We start from the raw sequence: 18,131 nt of genomic DNA on the forward strand, positions 1-18,131 counted from the left end.
TGGGCACACGGCTCTGCCAGCAAAGATGGCGTCTGTCTGGTTTAGAGTAAACAGAATTCAGGAGAGAAACTGTGCGATTTGGGTCATAGATATTTGGTGAAGACAGTGCCTGATGAGCTTGACAGGAGTATAGAAATTTGTCCAAGGGCTCACCTGGGGAGAGAGGGATTGCATGCAGCCTGGCATGAAATTTGGTTCCATTGGTAGGTTTTGAAAAATCACTCCAGGTTCAAATACAGGTTATCAGAAACTTTCTCTAGTCTACCGAAAAGGAGAAAGCTTTGGAGGAAGAATGGGGCAGCTGTCAGAAGCATTTCACATCAGGTATAAAAAGAAACTCTTGTGGATTTGTCTAATTATCAGAGTCTGCTTTTAGAATTTATCAGGAAGAATGTTAAGAGTATCTTAACTCCAATAATCCAAATAAGAGGTTAATATACACTCACTATTTTCTATGTATTGCTGACTATACTAAATAAATGTGATTTCACACAATCTGTTTAACCTTAACAAAACAAAACAAAACCCTACGGCATAGGTCTTCTTATTTCTATTTTACAGAAAAGGAAAAGTTAGGGCAGAAGGAGATGATATTAGAACCCCGGTCTACCTGACTCCAAGTCTAGTTTGCTTTTTATGAGCCCAGGAGCCTCTTGTGGGTTTGTGTTTCCTGCAAGTCCATGGGTTTTAGCTTCTAGGAAGTAACATGCGTTGGGAATCTCCTTTGGCACATGCTCCAGGTCCCTGAACTGGGATTATCATGGTCCCTACAGAAAAACTCCAGAGTTCCTGGGATGGGGCTCTGCAGCTGTTTGGGTTAAAGAGCTCGCCAGATGTGTGGAACGGAGTAGAAATCCCTGGAACGCCGTCCCTGTTGGCACCATCCATCACTGTGGCACAAACCGTTCCTCCGAGGGCCGCCCCCAAACCCCAGCCCTGTCGGCCTGCATTTGACGCTTTCAATCCGGCTGACAGGGCAAGCCCAGCAGAGACCCTTGCTGGCAGGCGGCAGGACAGCTGATGGATGCGCTCAGCCTGTGTTGCCGGGCCCAGTCTAGCCGCCTTTGAAGAGGCATTTCCATAGGCTTGTGGGCTGTCGTGTCACCTGCTTTGGGGAGATGGGCAGAGTCTGTGCTGTTTGATGGCCACCTCCTCTGCCACCCGTTGGGGACTGTGTCCTGGCCCTGTCTGTGCCAGCCAGGCCCTCACCACGCACTGACTCCAGCAGGATCAACCACAGCAGCAGCTTGCCCGTGGACATGAGCACAGTGTATCTCTGGCCCCACCATTGTCTAAAGACAGCGGGGAATCTGACAAAATTCCATCAAAGTATAACCCTCAGATGAAATTAAATCAGACACAAACAGAGGAGTCTTTAGAACCTAACCTGTTCTTTGCAGACAGACCCAGTCACGACATCTCACCCCATTCCACAGCCACAGGCTGACCGAACACCTTGAGAGGGACTCGGGAACCTGTGGGTGGCCTGCTCCAAGGTCCCTTCTTCTACTCACTGAACTCTCAGAAGCCATTGGCAGAGTTCTTATAAAGCCCAGAAACTCAGCATGTTAAATTCCACTCTTTCCACTCCCTGTTTTTGTTGTTTAGTCGCTAAGTCGTGGCTGACTCTTTGAGACCCCATGGACTGCAGCATGCCAGGCTTTCCTGTCCTCTCCTGTCTCCTGGAGTTTGCTCAAATTCATGTCCATTAAGTGGTTTTTCAGCCTGTGCTTGAATACCACCAGGGACGGAGAACGCACTATTTTCCAAGAGCCCCAAAGCCCATTGAGATTTTTTTTTTTTGAGAACTCTGATGATCTACTATTCGCAGATCAAATCTGACACTATAGTTTCCAATCTGTTTAATTAAAACTGAGAGCTTCGTGGATGAATAGAATGTATCCAGTCCCTTTTCTGTGACGTCTGTTCAGCAGAACCACTGCATATAGTCCATGTTCTTTACGCTGTTCACTGCACAATCCAGGGCATCATAAACTTAGAGTCATTGTAGATGTCTTTTGCAACGTTCTGGCAGGTGGCAGTAAAGTGTGTTGAGGTAAATACCCCTCTTAATTCCCACAAAGGCTACCTCATGGACTAAGGGTGGGGCTGCTTTTCAAATACATGGAGAGTGAGGTCCCTTGAGTCTTAAATGTCCTGTTTCTTCCTCTGTGTGACCACTCAGTTCTGCAGCTCTGTCTCTTGGGCACTCAGACTACAGCAGCCCATCCAGTGGTGCCTGAGCAGTTTTGTGCAGAAGGCTAGGGTGGGGGCAGCTCGTCCCATCTCTGGACTTTGGACCTTTCCTGGATTCCACGTGTGGACACTGCTGGTCTGGCCATCCGAGAGAGCCCTCCCTGAAATATGATCCTTCCAAGGAATTACATGTTGTTGAATTCAACACTGTCTTGTGTTTTGAGCAAAGACCCCAATCCTTTCAAACCCCCGCATGCCACACTCATGTATATTTCTTACCAATTTCACAAACATTCCCTAAGCACCTGGGGTGGGATAAGGTAGCTTGCCTTGAGCCGACACAAGTCTGTCTGCCCATGTGGGGCTTTGCTGCCAGAGAATATTGACTGTCAAGCTGAATTTGACCCAGTGCCATCTTTGCTCTAAAGAGACCCTTGATCCAAAGCTGAGACATGACTGTAGTATCCTTGTGCCTGGCTCGTGTCCTCTGCGGGTGACCAACATGGGCACTACCAGTGGGGGATGCGTTCTCCCCCACAGTGAAGTAGTGAGTGGAGTTAACTCCCTTGGGTCTCAGAGCAGCCAAAAGAGACTCAGACCTGGAGACAGAGACCCAGAGCAGACCAGATGTCAGGAAGGAGCAGCTCTGCTCGCAGCCCAGGGTACCAGACAGAGGAGACAGGATGGGGAGAAGGTGAGAGGTGGCAGGTGTGTCTGTGAGACAAGAGCTTGTGTGAAAGCACACTGAGGAAACAAAGCCGGTGGAGGAGCATCCCAGTGGGGCTGCTGGTGGGAGGCCATCAGCAGGGATGGGCCAGCCTGGAGCCTGCCTACGTGACACCACCGTCTCCACAGAGAGATGCCGGCCTCCCACTGATGGAGTGGAGAGAGTAAGGTAGCACAGGGCTGGCCTGCCTGGAGCCATTGCTCAAGACATCCTCCCTTTGCCAAGGCAAAGTGTCTTATCTCAGCCATTAGTAGGCTGTGTGACCTGGGGCAGGTTGCTTCCCCTCTCTGAGCCTGTTTCCTTCTCTGTGAAATGAAGGGGTTTAACTACTTCTGCAGTTTTGCTCTTGGAGTCCTGGGACGGAACATCAGTCAACTAAAAATTGTGTGAAGCACTGTGTGGCTATCTACACCCAGGAGTATATTTCTTTGGGGAAATCCTCAAAGGGGTCCAAGCCACTTCCGAAACATTGGAACCCTGGGGGCACACGCACACTCAGACCCCTCTTCTCCATCCCAGAACCAGCCTGTGGGGTGGGCAGCCCCAGGGCAGTCTGCACACTCACCTGGGTCCGGGTCTGTGAGAAAAGACAGCAGGGAGAACTGAAAGAGAAAATGACACAGAGAGCAAGGTTGAGTTCTCTGAGCTGGTTGAGCTCTTTCCTGAGCTCCTGTGAGCCAAAAGGGGCTGTTTAGGGGTCATAGCCAGGGCATAGCAGCACTGGGTACTTTCCGATGGCCGGGGGGGTGGGGGTGTGGATTGGAGAGAGTGGTAGGGCCTATTTGACCATGTTCCCCACTCTTCCTGTGCTGGCTGAGCATCTGAAACATCACTCTTCTCCCCAGGATGGATGCAGAGTGCTTTCGCTTACCTGTTCTCATGGGGAAACCTGGCTGCCTAGGTACTGACCATCTTCTTAGTTACACCGATCACCAGGTATTGTGTGTCTCTCTGCCTGACTATACATTGCTGCATTTAACTCTTACAACAACCCTACAAAGAGGCTTTTATTAGCCTGTTCACAAATGAGGAAATTGAGTTCCAGAGGTCACACAACTGTGAGAGGATCCACATTCACGCCCATGTCTAGGTGATTGCCGTGGACTTCTCTGGAGGCTCAGAGGGTAAAGAATCTGCCTGCAATGCAGCAGGCCTAGAGTCAGTCCCTGGGTTGGGAAGATCCCCTGGAGAAGGGAATGGCAACCCATTCCAGTATTCCTGCCTGGGAAATCCCAAGGACAGAGGAGCCTGGTGGGCTACAGTCCACGGGGTTGGAAAGAATTGGACACAGCTAAGCGACTCACACAACAGCTCTTTAAGGTTGGAGATGGACAGACGCTTTAACTCTCCAGTTGCTTCTCACTGTTCTTGGAACAAAATAGAAACACCTGCCATGACCTATGGACCTCACCCCAGACCCTTTTCTCCAAATGTTGTTTCTCTCCTGATGCTCCAACCAGACCTGGCTTCAAAATGGCACCAGCCGAGCTCTTCCCTCCTTGGGGCTTTTGCGCTCGTTCCTTCCGCCCAGATAGCTTGCCCCACCATTCCTCCCCTGCCGCCACGTCAGCTTTAATGCCATCTTCTCTGCATCTTCCCCACCTCCCCCATCAGTACGGCACACCCCAATAGTTTTGTCTCTGCACCCATTCATTTCCTCCACGGTCCCCATTAAAGCTTATAATTTTATATCTGTTTATTTGCATGTTATCTGTTGCTCACACCAAACTCTGATTCTCTAGAAAATCAAGGCTCTTTCTGTTTCACCACTGATGTATTTAGCCATTACCCAGCAGTGTTTGGCATATGGCATGCCTCAACATAGTTTTGCTGAAAAAATCGATAATGGTAGGAATAGTGTTTGCTTTGCTTTTAAAATGCAGTCAGTCAGTTCAGTTGCTCAGTCGTGTCTCCTTGCGACCCCATGGACTGCAACATGCTAGGCCTCCCTGTCCATCACCAGCTCCCAGAGCTTGCTCAAACTCATGTCCATTGAGTCAGTGATGCCATCCAACCATCTCATCCTCTGTTGTCTCCATTGTTTTTAAAATGCAGTACACCAGAAAAAAAGAGAAAGTTTTATTTATTTAATAGGTGGAATATTTTCTTTCAGTTAAATCAGAGATCAGCTAAAATTTAAAAGAAAAAAAAAAAAAGCCCTGAGGCTGAAGCCAGACTGTGTTTCTGCCAATGAAGTTTTATTGGAACATGGCCCCTCCCACCTGCTTATATACTGACTTTAACTCTTTCCATGCTATAATGATAAGACAGTTGTGACAGAGACAGTATAGTCCCAAATATTTCCTGTCTGGAACTTTACAGGCAAGGTTTGCTGACCTCTGACTTAGAAACCAGGAGTTCTGTCTTCTGACAGGCTTCCCTTTGGTTCTCAGTGGCCAGGAAGCTGCTGTCAGTATGATGCGTTTTCCTGGTACCCAGTCTAGGCAGTTTTGTATATTTGCTTCCTCCACCTCCAGCAGAAGCTTTAGTTTTCTGTTTCACTGTAGCCCCTTTCGTCATTTTGGGGTAAAATGATAAGCAGAAAGAATGCTTTCTGACATGGTGTATGAAGGGCACAATAGTCTAGACAAAGATGCTTATCCTGAATCTCGTGAAGAACGTGACAGACAAAAACCATGGGCTTTCTGCAAAACAGCTAGCCTCAACTCTGCGAGCCTGTCCATGTCATAAAAGATGAAAAAGATGGGAAGATTGTTCCTTATTAAATGAGACTAGAGAGACCTGACAACTAAATGCAGCAAAGGATCCTTGATTAGATCCTAAATTTCTTTTTAAAAAAGCCCTGATGGATATCATTGGAACTATCGGGAAATTTGAATATAGACTTAGGGTAGACAGTATTATTGTGTCAATGTTGAATTTCTTGAGTGTGATAATGGAAGTGTGGTTTTATAGGAAAATGTCTTTGTTCTAAGAAGGTCCTGAAGCAGGGAGTGGGATGGCTGCAATTTACTTGTGAAGGATTCAGCAAACCAACCAACTAACCAACAAACCAGCCTAAGCAATTGTATGTACATAAAATCAGGGCAGAAAGCAACTATGACAAGTGATCAGTGTTGCATGTGTCTGGGTGAACAATATTTACTGTATTATTCTTTCCACTTTTCTAGAGGTCTGACAAACTATAAAATAAAAAGCTGGGGAGGAGAAAGGATGCAGAGACAGAGGTCATTTGCTGCCTGGAGTGTGCCTGTTTTGGAGAGGTGAGGGCAGGTCGGCAGAGGAATGACAGGTTCAGGGCTCAGGGTGTTTCTTGCCCTGGGGAGTGTCTGACGTTGATACCTCCAGGCTTGGGTGCCAGGTAGGTGCCAGAGAAGAGGAATAAGGGGACCCTGGAACAAATGTCACCCCCTCCTTCAATCTTATCCTCGTCACAGCCAGTCAGCTCAGCCTTGAACCAATCCTTTGTCTGTCTCTTCATCCCTCCATGAAGCTGTCTGGAGGCCAGGGCCTGTACCTCTCTACCGGCCTTCATCCAGACCTGCAGGACTTATGCCAGGCCAGAGCCCTACATTTTAACTGAAAACTGGAGCCTGAGGGACAGCTGGGTGCTGCACTGCTCATGGCCAGCAGGTGGCAGACTTGCCCTTCCCAGGAGATGGAACCGGACCTGGCGCTCAAATGGAAACTAAACAAAAAGAAAGCAGGACCTTCCCAAGCTGGGGGCCCTTCAGATCCCACGGGCTCTAAGTCTGAAGCAGCTGCCTCCCAGCTGTGCACCCTGGACTGATGTCAAGGGGTCCCAGGGGTCCGAAGCAGGCCCACTTATTTCGTGAATCACTGGATCCACCCGCAGAAAAGAGGCTGTGGTGGAAATGTGGTTACTGGCAGTCACAACACCAGGCTGGACCAAACCAGAAAGGCCACAAGAATCGCCAGTGGTTTGTGCCATACACCTGGATCCTGTAACTCACCTGGGTGATGGCAGGGCATGGGGATTGTGAATAGACAGCATCTACCTACTTTCATCCCAATAATCCATTCTGTTTCTACAGAGGGACAGGGAAAGGATAAGAATTCTTATTCCTGGGACTTGTAAATCCAAAGAGGAAGATCACTGGTGCAAAACAAGGAGAATGGGGGAGAAGGAGGGGACAACTATGATCTCAGTTCACGTTTATTAAGACCTGACAGCTGCCAAGGACTGTGTAAATGTTTTATGTGCCTTTTGTCTCTTTTATTGCGCATAATCTTCGATAATTGGACTACTATAATTATGTCCATTGTAGACGTTAAGTTACCGATAGTAACTCAGCTAGTAAATGCCGGAGCCAGAGTAGAATGGAGCCAGTCTTATGCCAGAGCCATTGTGTGAGGGACGAGGGACGCACCGCCTGCAAGCTTGATAATGAAGAAAGTAGAAGAGCCACCTAATCTGAAGAGAGGCAGGGCACTCAGTCTGGCGAAGAGACTGGGCCCCTGTCTTTGGAAAGTTTTTGCAGGTCCTACCCAGACTAGCTCAGACCCGGCAGACACAAAAAGGGTGGCTAGGCTCCAGGGACATCCAGGGTAGGGACAAAAGTCAGCTGGAGCCTCAGCCAGTTCACTGTGACAAACACATCTCAGCAAACATCTCCACCCAGATCGAAAGGCACACAAGCTACTGCTTGCTTCTTCCATCATGGGTATTCTCACCATGGCTGAGTGGTCACAACTGCCCCAGCTCCTCTGCGAGGGCTAGGAATGGCTACTTCTGGCACATGGAAAGGTAGACGTTTTGCAGTAGATTCAGTGAGACCCCTTGAGACCCAACTGCTGGTCCATCTGTAATCAGACTTTCACAATGGATCCATGCCTCAGGACTTTGGCCTTCCCCAGTTGGAAGGACTGATCCTAAAGCTGAAATTCCAACATTTTGGCCACCTAATGTGAAGAACTGAGTCATTGGAAAAGACCCTGATGCTGGGAAAGATTGAAGGCAGGAGGAGAAGGGGGTGACAGAGGATGAGATGGTTGAATGGCATCACTGACTCAATGGACATGAATTTGAGCAAGCTCCAGGAGATGGTGATGGACAGGGAAGCCTGGCGTGCTGCAGTCCACTGGGCCACAAAGAGACACGACTGAGCGACTGAACTGAACTGAACTAAACTGAGTTAGAAGCAAATTACTAGCAATGTTAACATCTCACCCCCTAACCCAGTCACCAGTGAGTATAATATGGTGTCTTCTAGGTTAAGGATGGCTGGAGGGGAAGGTGGCGGGGGGGGAGGGGCGCAGAGAGAGGGATCCTGTGACTTACAGCATAATCTTCTTGAGGGTGGAGGGCATTGTGGTCTGATCTCTTCTGTGCTATCTTTAATCTAGTGATTATTTCAACACAGGCTCTTTCTCTACCTTTTACAATTCTAAACCTTCTAGAAAACAAAACAAAAAAGCAGAGACTAAAAGTCTGTGTTGATGGTCTCCAGGAATTAACTATTAGGACATTTTCTCAGAAGGCAGATGCCAAAGAATTGATGTTTTTGAACTATGCTGCTGGGGAAGACTCCTGAGAGTCCTTTAGATAGCAAGGAGATCAAACCAGCCAATCTTAAGGGAGATCAACCCTGAATATTCACTGGAAGGACTGATGCTGAAGCTGAAGGTCGAGTATTTTGGTCATCTGATGGGAAGAGCCAACTCACTGAGAAGACCCTGATGCGGGGAAAGATCAAGGGCAGAAGGAGAAGAGGGGGTCAGAGGATGAGATGGCTGGACAGTATCACTCGTGCAATGAACGTGAACTTGGGCAAACCCCGGGAGATGGTGAGGGACAGGAGGCCTGGTGTGCTGCTCCATGGTGTCGCAAAGTCAGACTCAACTGGGCGACTGAAGAGCAAGAACAACAGCAATATGTTCTCAAACGACTGGGAAGCAGTAGAGCAAAGAGCTAGGGCTAGACCTGACCTTTGGGGCTAGAACCTCGGCTTAGAATGAGCCAATAGCAGAACAACATTTCACCTGGTAGGTAAGATTGGAATTCATACCCTAGCCATCTCTTTCTCCTTGGATGTTCTTCCAAGCCCTGGTGGTAGACCAGATGTCACTACGCACCAGGGAAGGATTTGCATTGCTCCCAAAGGCAGCTGGAGAGAACTGCATTGTGGCCATGTGAGGCTGCTGGGCTGGAAAGCGAGCCAGGGGCAGGAGTGCACAGCTCAGCAGAGCCTGTCCCCACTGCTGGAGCAAGGGCTCAGTGTTGGGGTACGAGGTGGAGGTGACAGAGGACAGGCATTGCCAGTCACCATTCCAACTGCCGCCTCCCTCACACCATCCTTCTGCTCCGGCCCCTGCCGCAAACATAAGCTATGTCCTGAGACGAACAGTTATGCAAAGCCTCAGCCATTTTTTAAAAATTGTAAAATATATACACCGTACTATTTTTCATTCTAACCATTTTTAAGTATTCCATTAAGTGGCATTAATTACTTTCACAGCATTATGTAACCATCACCACTATCTATAGCCAAAACTTTTTCATCATTCCCAACATATAAACTCTGTATCCATTAAATAATAACTCTCAAGCTTCCCTGGTGGTCCAGTGGTGAAGAATCCACCTTGCAATACAGGGAACACCGGTTCCAGCCCTGGTCTGGAAAGATTCCATGTACTTTGGCGTAAATGAGCCCAAGAGCCATAACTATTGAAGGCTTTGCAGCTATAGTCTGTGTTCTGCAACAAGAGAAGCCACCGCAACGAGAAGCCCCCACTTGCCAAGACTAGAGAAACCCCGTGCACAGCAACGAAGACCCAGCACAGCCAAAAAGAAAGAAATTAATTAAAAAGGAAAAAATAACTCTTCCTTCCTCCTCCAAGCCCTCAGTAACCTTTATTGTACTTCGTCACTATGAATTTACCTATTCTAGGTACCTCATGTAAGTAGAACCATACAATCTGTGTCCTTCTATGACTGGCTTTATGTCACCACTATTCATAATATGTTCAAGCTTCATCCATATTGTAGCATACATCAAAATTTTGCTGCTTTTTATAGCTGAATAGTATTCCATGGCATATCACAGTTTGTTTATCCACTCATCTGCTGATGGACGCTTGGGTTGTGATATCCTTTGCCTGTATGAATAAGGCTGCTCTGAACATTGGTGTACACGTACCTGTTTGAGTCCCTAATTTCCATTCTTTGGGGTTGATATTAGAAGTGGAATTGCTAGATCACGTTGTAATTCTATGTTTAACTTTTTAAGAAGCCACCATGCTCTTCCACAGTGGCTGCACCATTTAACATTTCCACCAGCGATAAATGAGAGCTCTGATTTTTTCACATCCTCACCGATACTTGCTATTTGTCGTTTTTAAAGGGTCCCAGGCATCCTGATAGGTGTGAAGTGGTGCCACTCCGTCCTTTGTGGTCAAAGGAAATCTCATCCTTGCTTTAGCACATGAACAATCTATCCATTGCACATGCGCAATGCTATCCTAGCAGTGGCCTCACTGCAGCTTTGCTTTCATCTGGAGCTGGAGGGAAGGAGGGAAGGTCCTAATGGGAAAATTTGGGGCCAGAGGAGAAGCAGCAGCCAGTGGCCCCTCTGGGTGTCCTCCTCCTCGGGAGACTGGGCAAAGCTGCTTATAGGACCACAGTGATGAGCCAGGAGGTGAAGAGGAGCTGGCCCAGACCCTTTACATGCACAGGAGGAAGCCCAGGCCCAGTGGGATGATGCATTCCTGAAAGGACACGAGTGGATTGGGCCAGGGAGGAAGTCAAGGCCGGATCCCTTCACTCTGAGGCAGTCACCTGTGCCCGACCCGGAGCCACCTACAGCACCTCTGCTCAGGTAGCTGCGGACTGGACTGCACAGCATTTGCAGTCGGTTGCTCTTCTCATGGGATTCCCTGGTGGCTCAGATGGTAAAGCATCTGCCTGCAATGCGGGAGACCCGGGTTCAATTCCTGGGTCTGGAAGATCCCCTGGAGAAGGAAACGGCAATCCACTTCAGCACTCTTGCCTGGAAAATCCCATGGACGGAGCAACCTGATAGGCTACAGTCCATGGGGTCGCAAAGAGTCGGACACAACTGATAAGCACTTGGTGAGAGATACTGGTGCAAATGGCTTATCGCAGGAGCTTGCAGGGAGGGGGCCGAAGGATCGGGCATGAGACCATCCAGTATAAGGAGGTTGGAGAAAAACAGTCATTTCTGGATGCGATCATGCTCTTGGGAGCCCACTGAAATGGCAAATGAACGAACAGAAGAGTGGGTTGGCCCTGTGTCTGAGGCCCACCACATGGGCACGAGCCCCGATATTCCCCTCCTCCGCCAGTCAGTTCTCAGGAAAAGCCCAGGGCTTCCCAGGGAGGTGGATTTCCCTGGTGACTCAGATGATAAGGAATCCACCTGCAATGCAGGAGAACTGAATTTGATCCCTGGGTTGGGAAGATCCCCTGGAGAAGGGAATGGCAACCCATTCCAGTAATCTTGCCTGGAGAATTCCATGGACATAGGAACCTGGCAGGCAGGCTATAGTCCACGGGGTCATAAAGAGTCAGCTGCAACTGGGCAACTATCTCTTTCACTTTTTTCACTTTCCCAGGAAACTAACTTCCCACAAATGGGAACCAATTCCATCCCCGAAGCCGTCTTTATGTCTGTGTTTTCCCTGGTGTGGCATGTGAACTGCTGCTAGTATCCAAGTTGATTCAGGTGGTGCCTGGCCAGGGAGAGACATCACGTCAAAACATAGCGTGAGAAAGCCATTTCCTTCTCAGTTTTACCGTAAACTCTCCCAATCCCATAACAAAGACAGACTTGGGTGGTGCTGGTAAGTCCTTCTCCTCTGAAGTGAAGTGTTAGTTGCTCAGTCATGTCTGCCTCTTTGTGAGATCATGGACTGTAGCCCACCAGGCTCCTCTGTCCATGGAATTCTCCAGGCAATAATACTGGAGTGGGTTGCCATTCCCTTCTCCAGGGGATCTTCCCAACCCAGGGATGGAACCCAGGTCTATCTCATTGCGGGCAGATTCTTTACCATCTGAGCCACTCTTCCTAATCTTCCCTCCTACCAAGGAGAAAGCAGAGGTCTGCCTAGAGTTTAAGAATGACAGCTGTAGCCAGTTGGAATTCAATATCATTGTTTCCTTTTCTTTGATTTTCCAATTTATAGTAGTGACAGTTTCCTTTCAAAACAAATCTATTCAGGTTGACAGAAAGTATTAAGAAACTAGCCTGGGCTTTGGCAAAATTTCTGAAGATGGATTCATTCACGACTAAAGGTTTGAAAGCCCTGAGCAAACGGGCTAGCCATCTAGCAAGACTTGATCCCTCTCGTGCTGGAAAGAAAAGCTTCAGGGATTGTTGGAGAAGCTCCCAGGTGGGAGTGACTTTTCCTCCTGCCTGAAGCTGCAATCTGAGGCCACTGTCCCTCTGGGCACGTCCCATTCCACATTGAAAGTCTCAGTCGTTTCAGGGTAGTGTTTGTCGCAGCAACCTCTAACACGGAAGTTATGAATTTGGGACCAGCATCAAGCCATCCTGGGTTTGAATCCCAGCTCTGTAACCTCACAGGGCAGCCATCTGTGCAGATTATTTTATTTCTTTAAAGCTTAGTTTGTTATCTGTAAAATGAGGATGACAGCAGTGCTTACCCCATGGGGCTGTGGGGAAGCTATACATGAGGTAATATAAACCACACAATGTCTGACACAGAGCAAAGACTTAAGAAGCTTAATAAATACTTGCTACAGTATTATTAGCCATTGTTGTCAATATGTTAATTTTTTTTTTTTTTTCCCACATTGTGAAGTGATTGAAGAGAGCTTGCTCAGCACAAACTCTTCCTGGAATTTGTTCGTTGGGTCACAAGCACGTCACACCAGCCCCCTCCCCCGATTTTTCCTGGGATCTTTGCCAAGTCCTAAGCCAGGAAACCTTGTTATATTAATTATGAAGAAAAAGCATGTTTTATTTAAAATCCCGGCTGCCAAATATTCTGCCATGCTGTTTCTCTGTGACAGCAGAATTGCTTTTGCATTTAGGAAACTCTAATGAATTGAAAATATAAATATATCTGTGCTTACACACACATACGATTTCCTGCGACCTGATTTCCCTAAATACCAGCGTACACTACCAAAGCTAATGAGTTGGACTTGTGCTTAAGATCAGGTTGTTTTTTTTATATATAAGTACATGCAGTGCAAATCAGTACTTATCTTTTCCATAAGACTTTGAATGGGTTACAGCATGAAGGAGGGATGTCTCCTATGCCTGAAAGAGACCGACATTCTGGAGCATTGAGGCTTTGAAAAGGGCGGTTTGTGTCTTCTTGTCAAAGCCCTTGTTTGGTCCTGGGGGCCATGTGGTTATGGATTCTTGAATTAATCAGACAAGGAGCCCTGTTACTTGACCACCCGAAACTGACTAATATTTCCGCATCCAGTGTTTCTGAACAATAATCAGACAAGCCTGCTCTCTGTGTTTCTTTCCTTGTTTGTCTCTCTCTTTCCAAGGTAGAACTGGACAGGAAATGTACACCCGTTGAACAAAGACAGTGTCAAAAGTAGAGCATGCTGGGACCTGGGGGACCCGGGGTCTCCAGTTTCTAATACCAGAAGCGGTAGTTCCTTGTCCCCTCGGTGTCATATAAGAATGGAAGCCTGTGTTACTAGAATGTCTGATTTTCAGGAAAAGCTGGGATCTGTATTATTATATGAAGTGTCCTGATTCTCAAATGTCACCAGCAATCGAAAGGAAATGAAAACACTCTTCAGGTTGAACTTTTACCTGCCAAATGAAACATGGGCTGTGAGCAACATGTATCCCAAGCCACAAATTTGCAACCTCTTGTCTGTGCAGATATTTCTGTGACTCTCTACCTAAGAGGATTGTGGAGCCCTAGAGTTCTTGAGTTTAAATTCTGGGGTTTAAAAAGCTAATAAATGGGAGCAAACATGCATTTTAATTGCAAAGCCTCCTGTTGAGGATGAGCTGAGATAAACAGGGCAAGCCTGACAAGCCTTGTCCTCTAGCTTCTGACCCTGGAAGAAGTCAAATTGCATTACAGCTGAGCCCAGGGGCTCCCCAAGTCACCCTGAGAACCACAGCAGGAAAAGAAGTCAAAGCCTAGGGACAATGCACATAGCCGAGCAAACCTCCTGTGATGGGTGAGGAGTCAGGACAGAGCTGCGTCTCAGTTCTGGCTGGGAAGTTAGGTCACCTTCTCTGGGCTTGTTTCTCCTTCAGAAAATGGGAATAACAACACGAGATGTCCTGGGGATTTCGTTGTTGTCGGTTAGTCGCTAAGTTGTGTCCAACTCTTTTGCACCCCCGTGGACTATAGCCCACCAGGCTTTCTGTCCGGGGGATTTCCCAGGCAAGAATACTGGAGTGGGTTGCCATTTCCTACTCCAGGGAATCTTCCCAACCCAGGGATTGAACCTGATTCTCTTGCATTGGCAGGCATTCTGTACCACAGAGCCACCAGGGCAGCCCCTGTGCTGGGGACAGGTGTTCAACACTGACAGGCAAGGGAAAACAAATCTAGACCAGACCAGGAAGGCACTATGAAGGATTCCCTGGAATCTATAGCAATATTTGACCACGCTTTTTTTTGGATCATGATACCTGAATAGAAACCTAAGTTATAGATGAGCCCACAGAGAAGTCATCATAATATTTGTGGTATGATCTGAATGCACAGGTGGGTTTCGGGGCATCTCTCCAGTGGGCAGCAATGAGAGACCTGCAACTGCTTTTGTTTAAACTTTCAGAGGCACATGGAATCTGTGCCTGAAGCTTTACCCAGCAACGGGCCCCTGGTCTAAAAGCCCCCCATCCCTCTAGGAAGGATCATACCCCTAAGGCTATATGTTGTTTAGTCACCAAGTTGTGTCTGACTCTTTCGCGACCTCATGGACTGTAGCCTCGCCATGTTCCTCTGTCTATGGGATTTCCCATGCAAGAATACCGGAGTGGATTGCCATTCCTTTCTCCAGGGGATCTTCCTGACCCAGGGAACAAACCCGGGTCTCCTGCATTGCAGGCAGATTCTTTACCATCTGAATCACCAGGGAAGCCCCCCCTAAAATTAGTTACTCAGTTGTGTCTGACTCTTTGTGACCTCATAGACTATAGCCCACCAGTCTCCTCTGTCCAAGGAATTCTCCAGACAAAAATACTGGAGGCTGTATGGACCAAAGAAATCTCATCCTTAGCCAGGGCCCCAGGCAAGAGACCTTATCCAGACAGATGGAAACGAGCCGTAGTCTAAGACTCAGCTCTGCCGCCTCCTAGTTTGAGAACACGTTCCTCAGTTTCCTGATCTGCAAAGTGGGAGCAATAACAGTACTTCTTTCTTTTCTTTTTAAACTTTTTATTTTGTGTTGGAGTATAGCTGATTAACAATGCTGTGATAGTTCCAGGTGGACAACCAAGAGACTCAGCCAAACATGTACACGTACCTGTTCCCCCGCATATTCCCCTCCCATCCGGTCTGCCACATACCGTTGAGCAGAGTTCTCTGTGCTATACAGTAGGGACTTGGTTATCCATTTTAAATATAGCAGTGTGTACATGTCCATCCCAAACTCCCTAACTATCCCTTCTCCCCGTTCTTCCCCCTGGCAGCCATAAGTTCATCCTCTAAGTCTGTGAGCCTATTGCTGTTTGTTAAAAAAGTTTATTTGTATCATTTCTTTTAGATTCCATGTATAAAAGATGCAATATGCTATTTATCCTTCTCTGTTTGACTTATTTCACTCAGTAGACAATGTCTAGGTCTATCCATGTCGCTGCAAACGGCATTATTTCGTTCTTTCTTCTGGAGAACTCAAGGACCAATCCCTCAAAAGCACAGCGCTCGGCACACAGGATTTCTCATTAAATGGCAGTTTATTCTTACTTTATCTACACTGGGGCAGAAGCCACCCCATCCATCTGGCTTTGTGGTTCCTTTCTTCCTGGTGATGTCTCAGACTTTCTAAACATCTGAGTGAGTTGGCCACTTTCCCCAGTATCTCTGTATTGGCCTATGGAATGCAAGCCACTCTCCCAGTCACCTGTCTGGCAGGCATCTGGAGTAAGAAAACATTCCAAAGCCCTGAATCCTCTCTTTGGAATTGACTAAGCTTGTTGCCTAAAGGCTAGTTCTCGTATTTTCTCTTTTATCCATTATTGACTTACAATTTCATTGCTAACCCTAAAAATTCACTAGGGCTTGCAAAATAAGAATTTGGGGAGACCGTTATCTTTTGCTGAACTTCAAACAGACTGCATCCACTCTCTTCCTTGCCTGCAAATTTTAGGATTTAATTTCTTCTGAGTGGTACTTTCCCTGGACCCTTTGTGAGTCTCTGATAATTTCCATCGCTTTTCTCTAGACCTGTGCTATTTCTGTAGGGTCTTAGCCTCAGACATTCAATAGCAATCAGTGATGTAGAGGGTTTGATAATGACTGATCACTCCAGCCACACTACACACACACACACACACACATACACAAGTTATCAGTGGAAAAGAAAATTCTTTCCGAGATGAGTCATTGGCAGCTTAATATGGTACCAAGGTAGGTGTCCGTGTACAATTTATGAAAAGGGGAGGAGAAGCTGCTGTTTTGAAGGCATGCTAATCAGAAAGCCTAGAATCTAATCTGCTTCCTGCAGGAAAAGCTCTATGGAGTGAAACTGGAAATAAAATGCAAAGGTATTTAATATGATGACTGTTATTTCAGTTCTCATCCCTTTCTTGTACGTTACTCACCACCCCCCTCCACCCTAACAAAGGTGAGCCTTCTTTGATTTTTATAAAGAACTCATGTTCACCTTGGAAATTTCAAGGGAAAAGAGCTCACATTTATTGAAAGCCACATGCATTGCCCCGCTTAATCAGTCACGACCCTCTGCAAATCTGGGGGAGATTATCAGTTGGTTTGCAGTAGAGAAAACTGAGGTTCACAGAGATGATGTTATTTGCACAAGGTTCCACACCCAGAATGTGGCAAAGCTGAGATTCAAACCCTGGCTTCCAAGCCCACACTCCCACCTCAGACCGCCTCCAGCATGGAACTTAAGAGGTGTGAGGTCTGGTGAGGACCCCTCTCATATGCCCACAGACCCAGCTAACACTCTTGGACTACAAGGGCACGAAACAGGAGCAGACAACACCACACCTCATCTGCTCCCCAATGTCTTGAGTGCCCCGTGTGAGACCCGCTGATGTCACTTTCCTTCTTCACTCACCACAACCTCCTAGGCCCCTGCTCACCTCTGTGCCCTGTCAACTACAGCCACAGTCACAGGTTGATGCGAGAAAAAGTCCTGCTTGCGAAGCTTCTCTCCAAATTCGATCCATTTAAGTAAAGCTGTTGCCAGCAGGATCCTCCTCTAGGGTCAAAGTAGGGGGATTCTTACCCTAATGTCCCCCAAAGAAGCTGGAGAACTGCGTATGCGTGTCAGCATGTACAGAGAAAGAGTTGGTAGCTTTCAGTGGCTTCCCAAAGGGATCTCTGGGTTCATATCAGACAAAACATGCTGCCTCAGTGGATTTTTTGGCTCCGATTCCCTTAGCCGGAAGGTGTTCATGGAGACTGCTCCAAGATGGCGCAAGTCAATTGCATGGCTTCATAGAACTGGCCACTTAATAGCAACCGACACGAAAGACCTGCATTAGCGCTTGAAATCAGGACATATTCGACCTGGCAACAGCAGTCTTTCACAACTCAAGTTTCTCATTGCTCCTGGCCCAGCTGGTCTGGTCTTCTGATAACCTCAGAGCCTCTCAACACCAGATATTTGAAAAGAACACTTACCCCGAAGGCTGTCTTTCCCGCCAGAACCATTAACAGGAGAACACGGAGATCAGACATTCTGGCAAACATCTTTGTAGCTTAAGAACTCTTGTTTTGCTCTAAATACAATTTCTTTTGTTGTCTCTGCCTTTGGGGGGGAGGGGGGAATGTCAGTCTCCCAGGATTCAGGAACAAATGAAGAGGATGCAAATTATTAACTAGGCATCAAATACTGTTTAATGTTTAATGTTTTGCAAACCAACTATCTTGATTAAACAAATGGTAACTTTGGGGCTGGGCTGAGTCATGGGGTTGGTTTCTTTTCTGGAGAGAAAGTCTCCAAAGAAAGCAGCAGAGATAAAGTGCCCCTGGCTCCTGGGGGTGGGGGCGGGATTGCCAAGGGTTCAGTGCAGAAGGCCCCACAGTTCACTAGCATCTCGGTTGCAGGATAAAAGCCTGGCCA

The 18,131-nt window shown here is 47.4% G+C and overlaps 1 protein-coding gene across 2 annotated transcripts in view; it reads right to left on the reverse strand.

Moving 5' to 3' along the window:
• Positions 1-17,852, reverse strand: part of HABP2 (hyaluronan binding protein 2) — a 35,326-nt gene extending 17,474 nt beyond the window's left edge. For both annotated transcript variants that reach the window (XM_018041478.1, XM_005698496.3), the window contains exons 1-2: positions 17,690-17,852; positions 3,489-3,525 (exon numbers count right to left, since the gene is read on the reverse strand). In XM_018041478.1, coding sequence (XP_017896967.1) covers positions 3,489-3,525; positions 17,690-17,758 — 106 coding nt within the window. In that variant the 5' untranslated portion in view covers positions 17,759-17,852. The remainder of the gene's footprint in view (positions 1-3,488; positions 3,526-17,689) is intronic.

The sequence above is a fragment of the Capra hircus genome, chromosome 26 (genome assembly GCF_001704415.2).
Source record: "Capra hircus breed San Clemente chromosome 26, ASM170441v1, whole genome shotgun sequence".
Taxonomy (NCBI): Eukaryota; Metazoa; Chordata; class Mammalia; order Artiodactyla; family Bovidae; genus Capra; species Capra hircus.